The following is a 25674-nucleotide window of genomic DNA, read 5'->3' on the forward strand; positions in this document are numbered from 1 at the left end:
TGTCAGAGCTGCCAGCACACACATTCATAATAATGCCCTGGGCATTGCACACAACCTGGCAGTTGATGGAGTGATAGCCCTTGTGGTTGACATACACTCTATTATCTTCACCGGGTGGTGCTTTGATGTAGATGTGAGTGCAGTCTATGGCACCCAGTACCTCTGGGTAGTGTGTTACATGGTGGAAGAGACACATATTGCTAGGGAAATAAATGTGCTCACTGGCATGTCTTAGCATGACATCCAGGAACTGGTGGAGTACCCTGGATGCAGATGCCTGTGAGACCCCCATGATGTCCCCAGTAGGTCTTTGGAAAGTACCTGTAGCTAGTATTTTTAAGGTTACACATACCTTTGTTTCCACTGGGATGGGTTCCCCTCTGTTGGCTCTGTGTCTGAGGTATGACAGTCAGATCTCGGTGAGTTGCTGTAGTATGTCCCTGCCCACCCTGTAGTGCTCTAGTATCTCTGGCTCATGTAGCCCCTGAAAGGTTACCCTGGGTTTGAACATTCTTCTCCTCCTCAGTCTGGGCTGGGTGTCAGCATCATCCTCATCATTGCCCTCAGTCTGTAGCATGTAGAGATGTGACAAAGCAGCAGTAGCCCCTATCATTTTGTCTGTTAAAATTCCCAAGTGTGTACTCCAATGGTGCAGATTTTATGGGAAAAAACAGACTGAAGGGTGTTTGCTTACTTTATACTGGTGTGCTGCAGATGCTGCCTGTGTGATTGGCTGACTATGATGCATTCCACATGCCAGCTATATTATTGAGGGGTTTGACTAGGCCACCATGAGTGGCAGTGGCCTTATTAGGGATTTGTAGTTAATTTCCTTTATTCTGCTATTTCCCATTTTTCTTTTCACATTTCCACCCCTTGTAAGCAATGCAGCACACCGCACAAACTGTTTCAGCTAGTGTAATCATTGCTGAGTACAAAGAGCCCTCCCCTGGACATGAACATGCTCAGTATTTCTTGAACCAGCTAAGCATAGCTAAGCAGCCCCAGACACACCCCTTTGCTTGGCTGTGCTTAGCTGAGTGCAAACAGAAGCAGCGGACCTCCAATGTGCTTAAACTAAGCATGACACTCCCCATTTTCATGTCAGCTGCTTCTTCTGCCTACACCACCACATTATAGCTTCTACATGGTTAGGTACCCACGGACACGGTCTCCCATTTTGCTATTCAATAAATGTAGCTCATTTACATACCCCTACTGGCTTTTACCCTAGTTACACCACTACACCTGAGCCTATGTCCTTAGCAACCACTGTTACCTGTCATTGTTATGAGTCTGCATACTGCCCAGTATAATGGCAAAAATTAATGTTTCACATTTAATTGCCTTTTTACTAATTTTTTTTAATTTTCTACACGATCGTGTTTGAGCACTTTTGATTTTTATAATTTTTCAACATTTTGGCATGCCAGTGACCATAGTTTTGGCCATTGGCATGCCTAATGAACATAATACATGCTTTACTTCAAGTTGCCATGCCCCATTTTTATTTTTGCAATAATGTATGTGGTTACTAACTGTATACATTTCTGCTGTGGACACGACTCCAGCACGGATGCCTGTCTGCTTCCTGGATCACAAATTCACCTTATTTGCATGGCTTTCACCAGCAAATGAGGTTATTTGCATTATTCCATCACATCTCATGCATGACCTCAGCACTGTTTTCTGGATCGCAAAAGCTCTGAATTCCATGTTCGAGCTGTGCCACTATGCCTACATGGTGTGTAGGCTTTTTTGAATTACCTCAATAAAGTAAATGGGTGTATCGCTCTATCTATCTACATATATATATATATATATATATATATATATATATATACACACACACACACACACACACACACACACACACACACACACACACACACACGCATCCAAGTTATAAAAGCAAGAAATATAGTATACAGTCAAAGGGTACAATAAAACAAGTCTAAATTCAAGTTGAATCAAGTTTAACAGCAAAACCCAATAGGTCCCATACAGGATATAGACAATACCAAGTGCATAATGTAATATGAGATGGCTACAGTTAAGAAAGGTAGTCTGATTACACTATGCAAGGCACCTATTAAGTACTTTGTAGTCATTATGTTGAAAACGTAGGAGTGTCTGGGAGGTGCACAGAAGTGACAGAAAATGGCAATTGAGGAAGGGCTTGTGCAATGCAACAAAAGAAAACAAACAAGTAAAAAAATAACATTGTAGAAGCAAAAATAAGTTTCCTCCCACAATTATGAAAGCATGACTATAATGCATTAGCATTGTGAAGCAGCATTGTGCAGTGTGAAATGTAAACTACAATGGAATTCAGAAAAAAATCTATCTATCTATCTATCTATCTATCTATCTATCTATCTATCTATCTATCTATCTATCTATCTTTATTATTAGGAACAGGCCCCCTGGCTGCTGTGCGTTCCTGGTCCCAGCATCTACCATTCTGTTTGAATCATCTATCCTACACTAAAACCCTAAGAATCTACCTACCTGGTGAAAGGACCCTCTGCAAACAAACCAAACCAACTCCTCTTTAGAAAAAGACTTGCCGTCCAGCTTAAGAACCCAGTTCACTAGGAGGCAAGGAAGTTTGAATCATCTATCCTACATTAAAACCCTAAGAATCTACCTACCTGGTGAAAGGACCCTCTGCAAACAAACCAAACCAACTCCTCTTTAGAAAAAGACTTGCCGTCCAGCTTAAGAACCCAGTTCACTAGGAGGCAAGGAAGTTTGAATCATCTATCCTACACTAAAACCCTAAGAATCTACCTACCTGGTGAAAGGACCCTCTGCAAATAAATAAACCAACTCCTCTTTAGAAAAAGATTTGCCGTCCGGCTTAAGAACCCGGCTCACTAGGAGGCAAGGAAGTATGTGTTATCTAACAGAGTAGTAATTTTTTCAACACTTGCTTAAACTCTGGTGCATGTATGTTACGCTACCTAGCCAGGATACCCAGCAGCCATACTCCCCTCTCTATTCCCTAAATACTTATACATATGTTTTCTCATTTCTTATTCTTGTACTGTCTCCTGTAATTTATCTACAGTAGCACTCATAAACCCTCTACCTTTTATCTCCGTTCCCTTGCGACTGTTGTATTACAATATCTGACCACTAGATGGCAGACTAAACTAGGATAGCCCCTTAGACATCCAACTTCCCTTTTTTTTCCTTTTTCCTTTGAATTAAAAGCTCTGTCCCTGGATTGAGGATTTCCTTCCTGTCATCTTTCCACTTTACCTTCTTCTTTCCACTAGCTTTGCCCTTAGCAAACACTTACTTTCTCTACATTGGTTCCTCCTTTCTTTGCCTATCCTTCCCAACTAAGGCACCAAGTAGTTAGCTGTTTACTGATTGTTTCTTACCCCTCCCTGACTTTCTCAGTTACCTGTCTGAACTCTGACCCTATTTCCCGCTGTCTAACTGCCCTCTTGGTCTTACCTTGCACCTTTTCCTGTACTCTCTGACCTACCCCTATCTATTTCAGCTCGTTCCCTTCCCCCCTCTTTCTAACTGCCCTCTTGCTCTTACTTTGCACCTTTTTCCTGTACTCTCTGACCTACCCCTGTCTGTTTCAGCTTGTTCCCTCCCCCCTCTTTCTATTCACCTTAAGACAGTCTATGTTGATCATTGTAACCTTTTTAGGGTATAGCCCCTTGTTATCACTGTGCCCGCCTCCTTATTCCCCTCCCCTTCCTACCTCACATCCTTTCTAATCCTATATTTTCTTCTGACCTGGCAAGTCACCATCTTTATTATTAGGAACAGGCCCCCTGGCTGCTGTGCGTTCCTGGCCCCAGCGTCTACCATTCTGTAAGCTGCTACAAGTTGGCATTAATTGTTTTTCTTTGCTGTATGGATTATCTGTTTGGCTTTGCTGTGAATTTGGTGTGGAGTTTTGGTTTATGTATTGTTTGTGTAGATAATTACCATTAGCTGTTGCATGTTTTGCAGCAACCTGCTGCTGTGTTGTTGGGCGTACCACGTGGAGTTATATTAGGTCAGTACTGCTCCGTTCTTGCCCTAATTAGAACTGAATGTATTCTTTGTAACCATCGGTAAACTCCGTTCTTGCCCTAATTAAAACTGAAAGTATTCTCTATAACCAAACAAGCCTGCTTTACGGGTATACCCTGTTACCTCTTAGTTGGATAGCCTTGTGTGTGCCCGTGGATAACATACGTAAGCTACAGAGGATTAGGAAACGAGTGTGCAGCTAATCACGAATCAAACCTCCCCAGGTTGTGCAGAGTTGGCTAGCGCATGTTTTCTCTTTCCCCTACGCTACACTATGTGTTTCTTTATACCAGAGTGAATCCAAGCATGTAACCACTCTGCTTGGAATTGTAAAACCCCATATTCCTTACTCTGCTGGATTTAGCTACCGCCAGTTGGCCGCGTGCCTTTGCCAAAGGTGCATTATACTAATTATTTTATTATAGCTTATAACCACTTTGGCCCTGTAGAATGTAACTTTCTTCAGTGCTGTATTGTAGCGAATGCTAGAGAGTCAGTGCACTATTTGGCCCTATAGAACGCCTGGTCCTAGCTCAACACTGTTGCACCTATTCCTAGCTAGACTGCCGTTTAATAGATAGACCTTTTACCCTTACTTTGTTTAATCACTTTGAATCATTGCTTATGTTTGATTAAGTACCTATATGCAGTGCTATATGTCTATAAACCTGTAACTGAACTGTTTTTCATCTGCTTGTTAGAACTGGAAAGCTGAGAATCTGTAATGTACTGCTTTTGAACTGCTTGTTTGAACTTGAAAGCTGAGAACTACTCAGCTGTATTTTATGTCTGCTTGTTTGTTAGAATTTTGAATGCTCTGTGTACTACCCTGTCTCTTAAATGTCTGTTTTCTTACACCTTCATTGAGTCTCTTGTGCCCCCTGTTCACAGGTTAGAATCATCTATCCTACATTAAAACCCTAAGAATCTGCCTACCTGGTGAAAGGACCCTCTGCAAACAAACCAAACCAACTAGAAAAAGACTTGCCGTCCGGCTTAAGAACCCAGTTCTCTAGGAGGCAAGGAAGTATGCGTTATCTAACAGAGTAGTAATTTTTTCAACACTTGCTTAAACTCTGGTGCATGTATGTTACGCTACCTAGCCAGGATACCCAGCAGCCATACTGCCTCTCTATTCCCTAAATACTTATACATATGTTTTCTCATTTCTTATTCTTGTACTTTCTCCTGTAATTTATCCACAGTAGCACTTGTAAACCCTCTACCTTTTATCTCTGCTCCCTTGCGACTGTTGCATTACAACATCTGACCACTAGATGGCAGACTAAACTAGGATAGCCCCTTAGACATCCAACCTTCCCTTTTTTTTCTTTTTTCCTTTGAATTAATAGCTCTGTCCCTGGATTGAGGATTTCCCTCCTGCCCCATCTTCCCACTTTACCTTCTTCTTTCCACTAGCTTTGCCCTTAGCAAACACTTACTTTCTCTACATTGGTTCCTCCTTTCTTTGCCTATCCCTCCCAACTAAGGCACCAAGTAGTTAGCTGTTTACTGATTGTTTCTTACCCCTCCCTGACTTTCTCAGTTACCTGTCTGAACCCGCTCCATTCGCCCTGCGGGCTCACTCCGCTCCCCTACTCTACCCCCAATTTCCACCCACCCCCAGAGGTCCTAGCCATATATTTCTGTAACCACACCCCTTCTTTTTTCTCATCCTTTCACACACCTCCTCCACTTAATAGCCCAACCCCTAACCTCTCAAAGCCCTAATTAGATAATTGCTTTTTCTTTTAATACTCCCTAACCTCACCCCACCCCTTCCTCTTTTACTTACTCTACAGCATTCTCTCTTACATCCACCTTACTTTACTAAATTGTATACAACTACTCTCTTATAACCAACTTTACTTTACATAATAGTATACAACTTCTCTCTTATAACCAACTTTACTTTACTTAATAGTACATGTCTTCCCACTACCTGCTCTTCCTCTTTAAAGCACTTTCTCCTTTCTCCCACCTGTAATTTACTTACTACACTCCTACCATCAATATACCCAAACTAAACTCAATAAACCAATAAACCCAAACTCCGTAGCTACTTATCCTAATGGCCCCAACACACAAATCTATACTCACAAATCTCTCACAATACCATACACATTAACCTTGTATGAATACTTCTCTCTTCCTGAACCCCTCCACCCCTACCAGCAAACTTGACCCATTTCTCCCATAAACAATCTTAACCACAGTAACATAACCTCCACTTCCATCTATGTATTACCGAAATACCATAGAGCTACCCATGTTACTTACTTCACTATAAAAAAATGCCCAAACAGTTTCTACAAACTCCTTAAGTTTATACATTATCCTAACCAACACCCCCTATTAGATGATGATATTCATCCTAACCCAGGCCCCAATACTGCCATTCCCAATAACATAAACAATATATTATCTCCTCCAATCACTACTTTAAATAGACCCTCTAACTCCCTCCTAATAGGTCACCTTAACATCCGTAGCATTAACAATAAAATTACCCACCTACATGCACTCTTAGATATGTACTCATTCGATATTCTCTGTATTACAGAGACATGGCTAAAGCCCTCAACTCTGGACCAGGAGATTACCCCTCCTGGATATAATATCTTGAGACTTGACCATAAAACCAAAAAGGGTGGAGGTGTAGCCATTCTGTATAAATCTGAACTCCAAGTTTCACCCTTTAATGTGCCCCTTCCATCAGATACCAATTCAGAAACTCTTAGTGCTAAACTTCAAATCAACAACTCCAAATCCATCTATCTAATTTGTACATATCTCTTCCCTGGAAATAATATCAACACTCTTGAAAACTTACTTAGTTACCTCACTACCCACCTACCTCAAGAAACCATTGTATTAGGTGATTTTAATATAGACTGGGCTTCCTGCAGCTCCCTTAATCCTCCCATTCATATAAATCTTTACGGATTCTCACAAATTATAACCACTCCTACTAGAATCCATAAGCCAAGCAGTAAGGAAACCACCCTAGACTGGATCCTTATCAACAGCCACCTTGATACTTATAAACCAGGAACCCTTCCTGACGATATTAGTGACCACATGCTAACCTATATTATTAAACACAGAATCCATACCCCAACTACTAATAATTTTAAAACCTCACGTTCCAAAAAAATTTTTAACTCAGAGAGCTTCCAAAATGAACTGAAAGCTTGTGACTGGTTACCTATATCTCATCTTCCACTTGATGATGCAGTGACCTACTTTAACACTAGATTCCTTCAGATCCTAGATTACCATGCTCCCTATCATTCTTCCCGAATAAGGACCAAAATTGCCCCCTGGCTTACAAAACAAACTAGGCAAAAGATCCTCCTCAGAAATAAAATTTGTGCCAAATGAAGATTTTCTAAATGTTCATCAGATCACCTCTGTTTTAAACAGTTAAGAAATGCCACCAAGAAAGATATTCTCAGAGACAAAAAAAGACTATCACCTTCACCTCCAACAAACCCACCAACAAAAACCGCAAAAATTCTGGTCTGGCATAAACAAACTTCTTCAGCCAGGGTACTCTAAAACTCCTGCCCCTACAAGATTCAACCAAAGTTACTCTAACCAAATTCCTGATGCCTTTAACAACTACTTTACTGAAGCCATTTGAACCCTAGCCAATACTTTTCCACCTATTACTACATCCCCATTAAATACCTCAAAGACTCCATCTCCTACCTTTCAAATACAACCGGTACCTACATCACTCATTTGCAAACTCCTTCAAAAACTAAAACCATGCACCCCTTCTGCTGACTGTCTTCCAGCTGAATATCTGCAAATAGCAGCAAAAGCTATTGCCTATCCCATCTCCATCCTTATAAATAGAACAATTTTAGAAAGCAAAATCCCCTCCATTTGGAAAATAGCCCATATCATCCCTCTACATAAAGGTGGGGCATCTACTGAACTCTCCAACTTTTGGCCAATTGCCTTACTGTCTCCAATAGCTAAGATAATAGAAAAATGCACACACAGACAACTACTTGACCACCTTCTCCAAAACAATCTACTTGCCAACTGCCAACATGGTTTTAGGCCTTTCCATAGTACAACAACTGCCCTTCTATCCTTCACTGACTCCATAAACAAAAATTGTAACAATAACACTTTTTCCTCTGCATTATTTATTGACCTTTCAAAAGCCTTTGATATGGTCAACCATAATATCCTTATAGACATTCTGAAAGCCCAATCTTTTGACTCACAAGCATTAAATTGGTTTAAATCCTATCTGGAAAACAGACAACAAGCAGTATTGTGAGATAATAATCTTTCAAAATCCCTTCCCGTGAACACTGGAATACCCCAAGGCTCTATTTTAGGACCTCTACTCTTCTCATTGTTTATTAATGACCTACATACCAAAATTCCTCAGACCACCTGCATACAATATGCAGATGACTCTACTTTAATTTGTTCAGCTAAGTCCATAACCTCTCTCCAGTCTCTCACCCAAACAGTATTTAACAGTGTTGAAAATTGGTTTATGCAACACTGCCTCCTCCTGAACCCTAAGAAAACAAAGTTACTGCTCTTTGCTCCAACTCATAAGTCACCTCAAATGCACTTTACAATATGCTCTAACAATGCAACTAACATATCCCCATACACTTCTACCCATCTACTAGGAGTAACAATTGATAATAACCTTAGTTTTGATGACCACATTAACTTTACTATAAAGTCAGTCAACAAAAAACTAGGCACTCTTTACAGAATCAAACCCTTCCTTTCCCCTACAGCCAGAACAACTATTGCCCAGACCCACCTTATCTCTACCCTGTTCTACGCTTCAGCAATATATACCAATCTATCAAAAAATAACCTTACCAAACTCTCCACTAGTTACAATAACATAGCCAGATTTGCCACTGGCACCACCTTTAGAACTCCCCACTGTCTTAACCTAAAACAACTAGGATGGCTAGAACTGCAGAACCAGCTACTTTATCAACACATTGTTATTACCCAAAAAATCCTTTACCACCCTAAAAATACCCCTATCCTCACTAACCTGATCTCACCCTACAAAAATCTTGCTATACTACGCTCAGCTAATAAGCCTCTAGTTTCCACTACTAAATCAAATAACAAGGCTGGAGACTCACTTTTCACCAACACAGTCGGTAAAATCTGGAATCAGCTTCCTACTGAACTTTCCTCCCTTGCTTCCACTATTCTTTTTAAAAAGCATCTGAAAGAATATCTTACAACTCACTGGCTGTGTCCCTGCTCTAACCCAGACTGATATTTACACCTCCAGCTCTCTCTATACTTCTCCACTCTTCTGTTTTACCTCACCTTTCTGTAGTACTGAAAAAAAAAATTATGTTTTTGGTTCTCTGTATTTAATCTTAGCTTTAAACTACTAAGTTACTCTGTAAAACTTTTGTGCTCACCTATGTAGCTAATGTATTGTTATTCACTTGGCTATTTACGATATATTGTATTAATTTGTTTTTGTCACTGCTGATGGTTGGAGCTTTTCTCCCCGGGCCTCTACTGAAACTGGACATATATCCAGTTAGACTAGCCGGGTCAACAAATGTAAAATAAATAAATAAATAAATCTATCTATCTATCTATCTATCTATCTATCTATCTATCTATCTATCTATCTATCTATCTATCTATCTCTCTAGGGGAGACTGGAGTTAAGAGGTAATCTGGGGTACTAGCTGTGATCAAGCTTATTGGATAAAATAAAAGGGGTAGAGAAGGAGTAAAATGTTACAAACCCCCCATATGTGGGGACACACAGAAGTTTAAGATAGATGTATGTGAGAAGGTTTAGGTACTAGGGCAGTCAACCAGTGTCATGGAAGCCGTTGTATTTATTTTCATTAAAAGGTGGTCCTTGACTGATCTATTGTCTTTATGTTATTAGGAATGTTGTTCTTGGATACTGGAGTGATTTTAGAAAATGTCTTCTCAGATGTAGATAATATAAAAGAAAGTCATACTAGTTGTATACAGTCAGTGTTTCTCAGAGAATAGCAGTTTTGGCTTTCTTTGTACGTAGAATTAGTTTATGTGTAAGAAGCCAGTCAGATAGGCTGTATAGGTCAGTGTTCAGCAGATTTTTGATTATTGGTTGAGAGGGTTTGGGTCTGTACATGACAGTGTCATTTGCATAAAATAATATTGCCAGAAGTAAAAGGTCTTTGGGAAGTTTATTAATTAATAACGAGATGAGAACAGGTGAGAGAACTGGGCCTTTTTGTACTCCTGTGGGGAGTGGTGCAATGGGGAAGGTAGGGGTTCTGAGCTGCAGTTTTAGCCAGCCAAAAAGGAATGATACAAAGCCCTTCCCTGATGCAGGGCAATTTATGTAGAGAGCAGGGAGGGTATTAGTGGCTGCTGGTCCACTGACAGGCTTTAGTTAGGTGGACAAAGAGAGCACCTGTTAGTCTATGATTCTTATCAGGTCACTCGAATTCAGATGGGTACAGGGAGTGTCTCCTTTCACTGACTGGAGGTGTATGTGTGTGGGAAGGGGGCTGAAATCATTTAAAATGTATTTGCTTTATCATTTTTAGAACAATATGTCTTTCACTATCAGTCTTTCAAAGTTGGTAATCTCAAATGTTACATATTTCAGAAAGATAATTTTGAAATAATATAAGCAATAATTGCTATTCTTCTTGACAAAAAAACTATTCTAAACAATTCCTAACTTTCTTAAAAGACTAAGCTTTATTTAAAATGTGATGTCCATCACTATTTATCTATGATATATTTATGGAGTACAGTGTTTTGATCACATTTATAAATTATCTCACAGAAGTGACATGCATGTCAACTTTGGGAGAATTCTAGGAATATATACGAGTTCTTCAAATATCACTTCACAGTTTGCGGACGAGTCTGTGTGTACTGATGTTACTTTCTCTATAACTACAACCAGTGCTGGTTAGACTGCTTGCCCAAATGTTGCACACTGGCCATTTAATGAGCATCAGAGCCAAAAGCACTTTTCTATGTCTTTGCACAACCATGACTGTAGCTTCATCACCCCTTTTTTGTACGTACTAGATCTGAAAATAGTAGTGGGGAATGGTCTTTGGTGGGTTGGAAAGAGAGAGATAGTAATACATAACAGAAGTGCTATCAAAATTGTGTAAGATCTGTACATAAGCTAATCACCCCAGTTACAATTCTTATGAAATAAAATACAGCCTTTGTGCACAACTAAATACCATAGTTTGTGGTCAGTTTCTACAGTCTGATTGCTTGCTTGTCGGCACAATTAATTATTGTCACTCTGGTATATGGCCGATCAAATTAAACTAAATCTTATTTAGTTATAAGTCAAGCCAAGGTAAGAAGATCAAATATGTAAAGAGACCAAATATACAGAATGTAGCAGAAACACTGTAATATACCTTCAAATACATTAAAGTATCAATGCAGTAAATACAATTAAACACTGGCAGGTGAGTAGTAACCTACGGTCTCTATAAGTAAAGTCACTTAGATGTACAAATGTAACCAGTAAGTTAAAACATTATGTACAATGCATTTAGATAACACTGGTGCAAAAGCTATACAAATAAGAAGTAATGAAAACAGCAATTGCATGTAGATTTGGTAGGACACTGAAGCAGATAAGGTACACTACACAACTCCACAACTATACAACTACACAAGACTCAAGAAAGAGGAATAGAATTTTTAACAAACATTTCTTATATTCAGTTTGGATGCTGAACGGCACAGCTGTGATAAAGTAAATAAGGATAGGGGAAAACAGTATATTCACACAGTACACTGCTAAATGGGAAAACAGTATACTCACACAGTACACTGCTAAATGGGAAAACGGTATACTCACACAGTACACTGCTAAATGGGAAAACAGTATACTCACACAGTACACTGCTAAATGGGAAAACAGTATACTCAAACAGTACACCGCTAAATGGGAAAACAGTATACTCACACAGTGCACTGCTAAATGGGAAAACAGTATACTCACACAGTACACTGCTAAATGGGAAAACGGTATACTCACACAGTACACTGCTAAATGGGAAAACGGTATACTCACACAGTACAATGCTAAATGGGAAAACGGTATAATCACACAGTATACTGCTAAATGGGAAAATGGTATACTCACACAGTACACTGCTAAATGGGAAAACGGTATACTCACACAGTACACTGCTAAATGGGAAAACGGTATACTCACACAGTACACTGCGAAATGGGAAACAGTATACTCACACAGTGCACTGCTAAATGGGAAAACAGTATACTCACACAGTACACTGCTAAATGGGAAAACAGTATACTCACACAGTACACTGCTAAATGGGAAAACAGTATACTCACTCAGTACACTGCTAAATGGGAAAACAGTTTACTCACACAGTACACTGCTAAATGGGAAACAGTATACTCACACAGTACACTGCTAAATGGGAAAACAGCATACTCACACAGTACACTGCTAAATGGGAAAATGGTATACTCACACAGTACACTGCTAAATGTGAAAATGGTATACTCACACAGTACACTGCTAAATGGGAAAACAGTATACTCACACAGTACACTGCTAAATTGGAAAACAGTATACTCACACAGTACACTGCTAAATGGGAAAACAGTATTACTCACACAGTACACTGCTAAATGGGAAAACAGTATACTCACACAGTACACTGCTAAATGGGAAAATGGTATACTCACACAGTACACTGCTAAATGGGAAAAGGGTATACTCATACAGTACACTGCTAAATGGAAAAACGGTATACTCACACAGTACACTGCTAAATGGGAAAACGGTATACTCAGTACACTGCTAAATGGAAAAACAGTATACTCACACAGTACACTGCAAAATGGGAAAACAGTATACTTACACAGTACACTGCTAAATGGGAAAACAGTATACTCACACAGTACACTGCTAAATGGGAAAACGGTATACTCCCACAGTACACTGCTAAATGGGAAAACGGTATACTCCCACAGTACACTGCTAAATGGGAAAACAGTATACTCACACAGTACACTGTTAAATGGGAAAACAGTATATTCACACAGTACACTGCTAAATGGGAAAACAGTATACTCACACAGTACACTGCTAAATGGGGAAACAGTATACTCACACAGTACACTGCTAAATGGGAAAACAGTATACTCACACAGTACACTGCTAAATGGGAAAACAGTATACTCACACAGTACACTGCTAAATGGAAAAGCAGTATACTCACACAGTACACTGCTAAATGGGAAAACGGTATACTCACACAGTGCACTGCTAAATGGGAAAACGGTATACTCACACAGTACACTGCTAAATGGGAAAATGGTATACTCAGACAGTACACTGCTAAATGGGAAAACAGTATACTCACACAGTACACTGCTAAATGGGAAAACAGTATACTCACACAGTACACTGCTAAATGGGAAACCAGTATACTCACACAGTACACTGCTAAATGGGATACCAGTATACTCACACAGTACACTGCTAAATGGGAAAACAGTATACTCACACAGTACACTGCTAAATGGGAAAACAGTATACTCACACAGTACACTGCTAAATGGGAAAACAGTATACTCACACAGTAAACTGCTAAATGGGAAAACAGTATACTCACGCAGTACACTGCTTAATGGGAAAATGGTATACTCACACAGTACAATGCTAAATGGGAAAACAGTATACTCACACAGTACACTGCTAAATGGGAAACCAGTATACTCACACAGTACACTGCTAAATGGGAAACCAGTATGCTCAGACAGTACACTGCTAAATGGGAAACCAGTATACTCACACAGTACACTGCTAAATGGGAAAACAGTATACTCACACAGTGCACTGCTAAATGGGAAAACAGTATACTCACACAGTACACTGCTAAATGGGAAAACAGTATACTCATACACTACATTGCTAAATGGGAAAACAGTATACTCACACAGTACACTGCTAAATGGGAAAACAGTATACTCACACAGTGCACTGCTAAATGGGAAAAAAGTATACTCACACAGTGCACTGCTAAATGGGAAAACAGTATACTCATACAGTGCACTGCTAAATGGGAAAACAGTATACTCACACAGTACACTGCTAAATGGGAAAACAGTATACTCACACAGTACACTGCTAAATGGGAAAAGGGTATACTCACACAGTACACTGCTAAATGGGAAAACAGTATACTCACACAGTACACTGCTAAATGGGAAAACAGTATACTCACACAGTAAACTGCTAAATGGGAAAACAGTATACTCACACAGTACACTGCTTAATGGGAAAATGGTATACTCACACAGTACACTGCTAAATGGGAAAACAGTATACTCACACAGTGCACTGCTAAATGGGAAAACAGTATACTCACACAGTACACTGCTAAATGGGAAAACAGTATACTCACACACTACATTGCTAAATGGGAAAACAGTATACTCACACAGTACACTGCTAAATGGGAAAACACTATACTCACACAGTACACTGCTAAATGGGAAAACAGTATACTCACACAGTACACTGCTAAATGGGAAAACAGTATACTCATACAGTGCACTGCTAAATGGGAAAACAGTATACTCGCACAGTGCACTGCTAAATGGGAAAACAGTATACTCACACAGTACACTGCTAAATGGGAAAACAGTATACTCACACAGTACACTGCTAAATGGGAAAACAGTATACTCGCACAGTGCACTGCTAAATGGAAAACAGTATACTCACACAGTACACTGCTAAATGGGAAAACAGTATACTCACACAGTACACTGCTAAATGGGAAAACAGTATACTCACACAGTACACTGCTAAATGGGAAAACAGTATACTCATACAGTGCACTGCTAAATGGGAAAACAGTATACTCGCACAGTGCACTGCTAAATGGGAAAACAGTATACTCACACAGTACACTGCTAAATGGGAAAACAGTATACTCACACAGTACACTGCTAAATGGGAAAACAGTATGCTCACACAGTACACTGCTAAATGGGAAAAGGGTATACTCACACAGTACACTGCTAAATGGGAAAACAGTATACTCACACAGTACACTGCTAAATGGGAAAACAGTATACTCACACAGTAAACTGCTAAATGGGAAAACAGTATACTCACACAGTACACTGCTTAATGGGAAAATGGTATACTCACACAGTACACTGCTAAATGGGAAAACAGTATGCTCACACAGTACACTGCTAAATGGGAAACCAGTATGCTCACACAGTACACTGATAAATGGGAAACCAGTATACTCACACAGTACACTGGTAAATGGGAAAACAGTATACTCACACAGTGCACTGCTAAATGGGAAAACAGTATACTCACACAGTACACTGCTAAATGGGAAAACAGTATACTCACACACTACATTGCTAAATGGGAAAACAGTATACTCACACAGTACACTGCTAAATGGGAAAACAGTATACTCACACAGTACACTGCTAAATGGGAAAACAGTATACTCACACAGTATACTGCTAAATGGGAAAACAGTATACTCATACAGTGCACTGCTAAATGGGAAAACAGTATACTCGCACAGTGCACTGCTAAATGGGAAAACAGTATACTCACACAGTACACTGCTAAATGGGAAACCAGTATGCTCAGACAGTACACTGCTAAATGGGAAACCAGTATACTCACACAGTACACTGCTAAATGGGAAAACGGTATACTCACACAGTACACTGCTAAATGGGAAAACGGTATACTCACACAGTACACTGCTAAATGGGAAAATGGTATACTCAGACAGTACACTGCTAAATGGGAAAACAGTATACTCACACAGTACACTGCTAAATGGGAAAACAGTATACTCACACAGTACACTGCTAAATGGGAAAACAGTATACTCACACAGTACACTGCTAAATGGGAAACCAGTATACTCACACAGTACACTGCTAAATGGGATACCAGTATACTCACACAGTACACTGCTAAATGGGAAAACAGTATACTCACACAGTACACTGCTAAATGGGAAAACAGTATACTCACACAGTACACTGCTAAATGGGAAAACAGTATACCCACACAGTAAACTGCTAAATGGGAAAACAGTATACTCACACAGTACACTGCTTAATGGGAAAATGGTATACTCACACAGTACACTGCTAAATGGGAAAACAGTATACTCACACAGTACACTGCTGAATGGGAAACCAGTATACTCACACAGTACACTGCTAAATGGGAAACCAGTATGCTCAGACAGTACACTGCTAAATGGGAAACCAGTATACTCACACAGTACACTGCTAAATGGGAAAACAGTATACTCACACAGTGCACTGCTAAATGGGAAAACAGTATACTCACACAGTACACTGCTAAATGGGAAAACAGTATACTCATACACTACATTGCTAAATGGGAAAACAGTATACTCACACAGTACACTGCTAAATGGGAAAACAGTATACTCACACAGTACACTGCTAAATGGGAAAACAGTATACTCACACAGTGCACTGCTAAATGGGAAAACAGTATACTCATACAGTGCACTGCTAAATGGGAAAACAGTATACTCACACAGTACACTGTTAAATGGGAAAACAGTATACTCACACAGTACACTGCTAAATGGGAAAAGGGTATACTCACACAGTACACTGCTAAATGGGAAAACAGTATACTCACACAGTACACTGCTAAATGGGAAAACAGTATACTCACACAGTAAACTGCTAAATGGGAAAACAGTGTACTCACAGTACACTGCTTAATGGGAAAATGGTATACTCACACAGTACACTGCTAAATGGGAAAACAGTATACTCACACAGTGCACTGCTAAATGGGAAAACAGTATACTCACACAGTACACTGCTAAATGGGAAAACAGTATACTCACACACTACATTGCTAAATGGGAAAACAGTATACTCACACAGTACACTGCTAAATGGGAAAACACTATACTCACACAGTACACTGCTAAATGGGAAAACAGTATACTCACACAGTACACTGCTAAATGGGAAAACAGTATACTCATACAGTGCACTGCTAAATGGGAAAACAGTATACTCGCACAGTGCACTGCTAAATGGGAAAACAGTATACTCACACAGTACACTGCTAAATGGGAAAACAGTATACTCACACAGTACACTGCTAAATGGGAAAACAGTATACTCGCACAGTGCACTGCTAAATGGAAAACAGTATACTCACACAGTACACTGCTAAATGGGAAAACAGTATACTCACACAGTACACTGCTAAATGGGAAAACAGTATACTCACACAGTACACTGCTAAATGGGAAAACAGTATACTCATACAGTGCACTGCTAAATGGGAAAACAGTATACTCGCACAGTGCACTGATAAATGGGAAAACAGTATACTCACACAGTACACTGCTAAATGGGAAAACAGTATACTCACACAGTACACTGCTAAATGGGAAAACAGTATGCTCACACAGTACACTGCTAAATGGGAAATGGGTATACTCACACAGTACACTGCTAAATGGGAAAACAGTATACTCACACAGTACACTGCTAAATGGGAAAACAGTATACTCACACAGTAAACTGCTAAATGGGAAAACAGTATACTCACACAGTACACTGCTTAATGGGAAAATGGTATACTCACACAGTACACTGCTAAATGGGAAAACAGTATGCTCACACAGTACACTGCTAAATGGGAAACCAGTATACTCACACAGTACACTGCTAAATGGGAAACCAGTATGCTCACACAGTACACTGCTAAATGGGAAACCAGTATACTCACACAGTACACTGGTAAATGGGAAAACAGTATACTCACACAGTGCACTGCTAAATGGGAAAACAGTATACTCACACAGTACACTGCTAAATGGGAAAACAGTATACTCACACACTACATTGCTAAATGGGAAAACAGTATACTCACACAGTACACTGCTAAATGGGAAAACAGTATACTCACACAGTACACTGCTAAATGGGAAAACAGTATACTCACACAGTACACTGCTAAATGGGAAAACAGTATACTCATACAGTGCACTGCTAAATGGGAAAACAGTATACTCGCACAGTGCACTGCTAAATGGGAAAACAGTATACTCACACAGTACACTGCCAAATGGGAAAACAGTATACTCACACAGTACACTGCTAAATGGGAAAACAGTATACTCGCACAGTGCAGTGCTAAATGGGAAAACAGTATACTCACACAGTACACTGCTAAATGGGAAAACAGTATACTCACACAGTACACTGCTAAATATTATTTCCATTCCTTGATAATATTTTAGTAAAATATCTGGATGGGTAGGCTGCAGAAAGTGTACCCACACACAAAGAATTTTTTCAGCAAAATGGTACAGAAGAATAACTGTCCAAAAAGCAAAAAAGGATTATGCTAATATGTGCTGTTTCTAATGTTTGTTAGGAAACTACACATACTACAGATGCATGATTGCAATTTCCACAAGTCATTATCACCAAACAGAAAGACAGAAAGTGATCAATTCCACTTATAAAGTGAATGAATCGTCCTTTCCTGGTCAGCATCCAGAGCATTATGGGCAGCAAGCTCTGACTCTTAAAAGAAAGGGAGCATACACCATTACTTGTCTTCAGGTTTCACTTGTTATTTTGTTTCCTAATGAAATTCATTGTGATTTCTGATTCAAACCTACAATAGTTCTGTCAAATTCCTGCTCATTTTAAACATCTTGTGAGTCAGGCTTGCTGCAGACTTTTATAGTATCTGAAAAAAACAGGTTTTCCATTAATGGGACTAGCTGCAGTATTGATCTCTAAAGAGCTCTACATGCCACCTTTGTTTTCTCAGAGCAGATTCCTTTTATGATTTCCCTCTGTATTTGATCAAAACTACGACCTCAGCTGTTACATCAACGTTGTCTCATTTGCTTGAGTGTTTTGAATCATATTGCATCAAATGTCTAACTAAAATGAGACTAAAAAATAACACAAATGGACCAGCAGTACATGTACAGACAAACAAATAAACATGATTGATTCAAATAGCAATATGCCAAAGTCAACCAACAAATAATACAGGTAGGTTGCATCCATATTTTGTCTGCTGTCCATAGTAGCATTGGCCACATGTCAAAACAATCTATTTGATATTTTCACAAAAGCACATAGAGCTTCCACTTAATAAATTTAGAACTCTGGTGGAAAATAACAAAATATTCACACCAATTTATTTTCCAGTATCTTAACTTAATAGATAAATACTAGGTTGTCGGGCCTTGTGGCCCATTTTAAGCCTAGTCAGTTTCAGTTGCAAAGGTGAGAACTAAACTCCTTACCTTGTATTTGGAAGGCAGATACCCTAACCATTATCCCATAATATAATTGTACAAACAAATCTTCCCAACCTGTTATACTTAATGGTGTGAACAACCTGTTATAAATGTGAGCCCTCCTGGGTTCTGTGACCATTTCTGCATCACGGTGTCAGAGAAAAAAATAACGCTTGGCTTTGACTTTCAAGCATATGCCTAATTTTGTTTTAAAATTCTTTATTGTCTTTCATAAATGTTGTGTCTTTCTGGTTGGATATGAAGACTAATACCATGAAATAATAACAAATGCCAGTAATCTGTCTCACAATAAACACCCTATTCAGTCAGCTTCTTTAATAAAGAAATAAAATTAAGAATGTTGCCTATTTCCTTAAAGCCTTGTCCACACTTACTTAAACAAGAGGTTGAAAACTCTAATTGTTTTACACCATGAAGGATGGATATATAAAGAAAGTGTTTCAGTCACCATTGCTATCACTCATATACTAATCATCTGTACTAATGATATACTGTGGACTTAATTATATGCCACTCACATCTTCTGCTTATCAGTGTGGAAAGAAGCCTACATTGCAGTGAAAACAGAATAACTTAATTCTGACAGAAATGGAATAAGATTTTACTAAACATTGTTTTCTTTTTCTTGTATACCTACGTCTGCATAAGGGTGAATATAAGTACTTTGTTTTTTCAGCATTTCCAAAATTATAGACAATCGGTATAGCTGGTCCATTCTTATCTGGGCAGCTTCCAATATTCCATGCAAGAGGTAATTTCTAGAATAGATTAAAGACAAACAGGTGAAATAATTATGAATGTCAGAGTTACCTGTTAGGATTCTTCTAGTCAAGCACCGATAATTATAGGACAGCACCTCGTTCAGCAGGAGAAATTAATCATCACCGTATTTTTATCTCATGAAATGTAATTCCCACTGCATATAATTCAACATATTTCTATTAACAGCAATATATAACTTGTTCTGTTTATGCAATGTGACTACTTTGCTGTTATAGTTTTAGTCCTACTATCATCCAAAACATGTTTATTTTCTGAATCATAAGCATATCTTTCAGACGTCATGTAGTATTGTAGCTGCAGTGTATTGAATATGTACCACTTATTTATGACACAGATTACTCACTTTGATGGAATGGTTACTGATAAATGGTAAAAACTGTGTAGATATTCACATCACACTTCAAGCTATCATTGAAAATTCTGGTGAAAATTGCATTAACTTGCATTATCATGGCACCGTAAATCCTTCAGATGTGTAAATCTGTAACTGTTACTTTCGTCAAGACAAAATATTGCTACACCACTGGTGCAGGACAAACGCAATGAACTAAATACAGGGGGTTAGTTTCAAATAGATAGTATGACATATTGATGCACACATTGATTGAAAATTTCCATAAAACTGATAAGGAATATTGGGAGACGTAGGAAATAAAAAGTAGATGCTATATCAGCAAACAACAGCTCACATATTAGTCAATAGGCTGCTTATTAAAGAACATCTTAATATGCATTTGTGTGATATACATGTTTCTCTCAATCTATCTTTCATCAACACAGGCCAATACCAGCAAAGTGCGTATAATTAAAGGAAAACTGCAGATGCTATCCCAATCCCCTCACAGTATGGTGGGGTATCACTTTAAGACCCTTTTAGGTACTTCACTAAACAAGATACAATGCTTAGATACCTGGAAGTGCAGCTCAATAATAAAAAAGTCTTGATGACTTTAAATATTTTGTATTACCCCCCCCCCCCCACCTACATCACACATAGAAAAATGTGACATACTAAGGCTGATAAGGATGTCCACTTGCCATTTGTAAAACTCATCCATTATGTAACCTTTGTGAACAAATACACAAGTGTAAGTAACCTGCAGAAAACTATCCTGTCCTGCAAACACTGAAGAAGGTTGCTCTTTGAAGGTGCCTATATACAGGTTGGACTCTTACAGTATGTGTGGCTCATGTTGTCTTAGAAATGAGGATGGCTTCTTTAAATATGTCAGTGTACTATTTCAGTCAGTCTCTCCTGATCAAGTTTGACCTGGGATATAGCAAGAGATCTCTGGGGAGTGGCCTAAGACATAACCTGACGGTGAAATCAGAGCTGCTGTGTTAGCTGTTGTATTTTTATAAGGAGCTGTTGTCTGAAATCTTTCAGGAAAATTAATGCAATTTTAATCTCAGGAAGACAACTGCCATTGTTGGTGCAACCTAATAGAGTACCCATGTTTCAGTTCTACTTTGGCCTCTACTCCCTTCGAAAGCCTGAAGAAGAATGTGGATATTGGTTTAAGGGACAAAAGTCCACTCCTGGGTTATTTTCTTGGATGCCAAAATTATGACAACATATTGTACTTAAAAAAATGTAAATGTGTTCTGAAGGACTAAACCAAGCAAAGAACTACTTAGTTTTCAATTATATGCTAAAGTGAATCACTTTCCTTTCTGTTTTGCAAACCTCATAAGTCTGGGTTGAATAAACTGAACTGTATTGATTGTTAAAAGTCTAGCAGTAATCTTGTCACACAGTAAACAATAGAGTTGTGAGTGTTTACCATGTTTGCTGATATTAGAGAAGGCCTTCTTCAGTGCATAACAGGTGAGTCATCATTTCATAATAGCCATCTCTTGACAATTCTTCTAATATCTTTAGTCCCACGCTTGGGAGCATGTATACACTCCAATGGAGCATGCAATGATGTCCTCTGTCAGACTGTCATGGTACATTAGGCTTCACTCTCTCCTGTTCTGATTCTGGAGGAATTTGCAAGAAAATAATTTCTCAGGGAGATATAAAGATAAGCCTGAAATACTTACAGAAAATGCACCACCAGATGTGGGCAAAGTAGCTATACAACTTTAGGGACAGAAAGGATGGCAAAAAAAAAACTAAAGAGGGTCCCACTCAAAACTTAACTGATATGGTGAGTGCTTGCAGATCTTTTATATCTTACTTAAAGATGTTCTTCCTTTGGATAATGCCTGAAGAACATCCCAAGCAATATTCACAACAAACCTCAAGGTGGGGACAGGAGTCAAAGTGAAAAATGAAAGAAAATACAACTCTCTGGATCCTAAAGTGGTACTCTTCAAAGGAAGTACAATTCTTGGAGTGATTCAAGCAATTATGTTTGGTAAAGGCATGCACCAAGGCACAGGCAGCCAGACTACAAATATTTAGTAACCAAAGGAATTCCTTCACTTGTCTTCACAAAAAATGTGTTTAATTCCAAAAACAATTGAGCACTTCCATCCTGTAACAACAAACAGACTTTACCAAAACTATTAAAAACACTCTCAGCTGTAGCTCTCAACCCATCCATCCATCATCAACCCCTTTTTCCCATTTTTGCATGGGGTCAGGGTGTCACTTTCAACAGTGACAATCACCTCGAGCCAAGGTTTACACTGCTGGGTGGCTAGCCCTGCCTGTAGTTCATCTGTACCACTCACTCACACACACACTCACACCTATGGCCAATTTAGAGTGTCCATTTCACCTACTGCATATCCATATAGCACTTTCATCAGGCAGGTAATCAGTGGCTATTGTATTAGTATTTTAGAGTCATCAGTGGTGTTGGAATAGTGGGACAGACTTAGTTTCTCAATGGCCACATTTCTTCTTCTTCTTTCATCTGTGAATTGAACATATCAGGATCTATAATCTGCCTTTATCTGTTCTGGTGCTGATTCTGGACCTCTGATCTTCTGCAGAGAATCTTTTTTTCATGCCAATCTCTCAGCCTTCTCTCTGCAGACGAACTGGCTCTTACATGCTGGATCATTTTCTAGAGATCGCTGTACTAGTTCATAGAGCTCCTCCTGTGCCAATTTCATACAGTCACTGACATCTCAACTCATTTAGCATTACATCATCAGCATCACTTAAAGAAAGAGTAAATCCCAACGCCCCCCCCCCCAAATATATTTTGTACAAAGGTGTTGTCAGACATGGCTTTAATCAAGCATCATAAAAAATGTTCACTGAAGTCAGTGCTCCAGGGAAGGTAATAAAATGCTACAGATAATTTGGTATTAATATCTCAATTATACCATATTTTAATCCATCTCAAGTCTTGTTGTTTAACTCCCTACTGTACTGTACTGCACTGATCAGCTGCTATATCTCTCAGACTTATGTTCACCAGAATTCAGTGAAACCAAACACTAAAGCCATTAGATGACAAGGACTGAGGTCACCTATCTAGCTCCAAATGTCAGTTTCCCTTTTTACTTTCCCATGTGGTTATTAGTGGTCTCTCCATTCATTTTAAGTCATACATTCTGTTACATCATTGTTCTTTTGAAATGGTTTTGCACATTAATCCATATAATAGTAAACAGCATAGTTCTAATCATCACTATAGTTCACCTAGGTTATCATTTATAAATTTCAAGGAGCTATGAGAGCATGTTTGTCTTCCCATCTGCCTTGCCACTTTTGATTTATAGCCTCCAGCTTACCTTGAACAGTCCCTGTAAGTTGCCTCCGTATTTGGGGAAGAACTTAGTTTCAGTGTGGTATTGTAGAATAGCATCTAGTCTCCATTTCTTGAGAGGTGTGTTGTTGGGGACATGCCAGATAGATATGTCTTCAGCTTCAATGTCAAAGTAGCCAGGGTTCTGTTGACAGGAGAAGAAATCAGACATAATGCACCTAGAATATATTTGATGACATAGTCTTCTGCAGACAAACATGAAGCTTCGAAAAAATGCTGCAATGTTGCAGTATCTTCTGTTTTGACTATATATGTCTAACCACAATGGCAACATACCTGTGTTCTCCTAGTGTAAGTACTGTGGCTAAAAATATTAGGGTTAAATTAAATAACAGGTTGTGTTACAGTATGTGTCACACACAAAGTATCTGCAGTCTGTATAAAGAGTTATGTCAGAACATTGATGGCACAACCATTGTACTTTCTAACATAAAAGAAAAAAAAAACATATAACATCAGGTTACCTAAACAATGAAAAGAAACATATTTATGGGGTGTAGCTCCCCCTATGTCCCACATGCTTCTTCCTTAAATATATTGTCTCTGCTGTTGTACCAATATAAGGTGAAGGCAGCCACAAGGAAAGGGATAATATCATAGTTCTCAACCCCTTAGCCCAAGAAATCTGCACAAAGCCTAAAATTATGGGGGGGGGGGGGTAAAGGCCCAAAAAATAGGGACAGATATTAAATATCGTTCTTATAAACTTAGAAAGTTTCAAGTATGACAGGTTTGTATTAGCATGCTTTTTCTGAAGGACAAGCAATCTGAAACTCAAATGTATGTCATTATTTACTGACTTCAGCCCTTAGTGATTTGCCAGAAAACCACAAATTGTACGAGGGATAGACCAAAAATATGAATCACAAATCTGGACATTCTGTGACAATCTGTACAGTTGAGAGGTGTAAATAATATAATCTTGCACCTGATCTGCCACACTTTGCCACTGCTAATACTAAAGTGAACTTGAATTCACAGCTAAAACCACACTCAATCCACATATAGCACTCATTCAGGAGCCTAAGAAGTGATACAGTACAACCTTGAAAAGGAGAAAGCTCCCAGCACCAGATGGAGTACATCAATGTGGCATATGGTAGCACCAAGTAAAACATTAATTTCCAACAGTGGAAATCACGGTGACTATGGCCCACTTTGCTATAATGATCACTCAGCATTACAAACTTCATATTAGCATCTCCAGTATTAGTTCACCTGATTAAGAAACTCAGGATGTAATATCTGGAGAGTACAAAATGAGTATGGAACTATCCATGGCCACTATGGCAGCAAATCTCCGAAGTTCATATATGAATTGCCAAGTATTAATGTGGTTTACCTAATGGCTAAGAGTCACTAAATTCATTACTTATTACTGACAGTTTTCCAAGAAGGCAATATTTAGTGTAGCTACCAAGAGGCAGAACATTACTGTTGTAATACAATAACTGCAGAGGTTTTTAATCTAAGGTATGTAAATTAATACTGCAAAAACATTAAAAGGTCACTTACATAACACAATTACTGTAACTGCAAAGAAGTGAAAAAGATAACAAAATATGGAGATATAAATGATGACTTAGAGAAATATAACACCAAGACAACATGAATACTGAAAAATGTTAAAGATAATGCAATGGGAGCATCTCATAAATTACGTGAAGGCCTGATAGTTTATTCAGTTATATTTTAGCTTGTTAACTGGCTCAGTGGTC

The 25674-nt window shown here is 38.8% G+C and overlaps 1 protein-coding gene across 1 annotated transcript in view; it reads right to left on the reverse strand.

The window, feature by feature from the left end:
• The window catches only part of LOC122791320 (intelectin-1a-like), a 326139-nt gene that overhangs the window by 101692 nt on the left and 198773 nt on the right, over positions 1 to 25674 (reverse strand). Inside the window, exons 5-6 of the mRNA XM_044059028.1 lie at positions 23922 to 24080; positions 20080 to 20200 (exon numbers count right to left, since the gene is read on the reverse strand). Coding sequence (XP_043914963.1) covers positions 20080 to 20200; positions 23922 to 24080 — 280 coding nt within the window. The remainder of the gene's footprint in view (positions 1 to 20079; positions 20201 to 23921; positions 24081 to 25674) is intronic.

This window comes from Protopterus annectens, chromosome 17.part0, assembly GCF_019279795.1.
Source record: "Protopterus annectens isolate FY-2018-M chromosome 17.part0, PAN1.0, whole genome shotgun sequence".
NCBI classification, from domain to species: Eukaryota; Metazoa; Chordata; order Ceratodontiformes; family Protopteridae; genus Protopterus; species Protopterus annectens.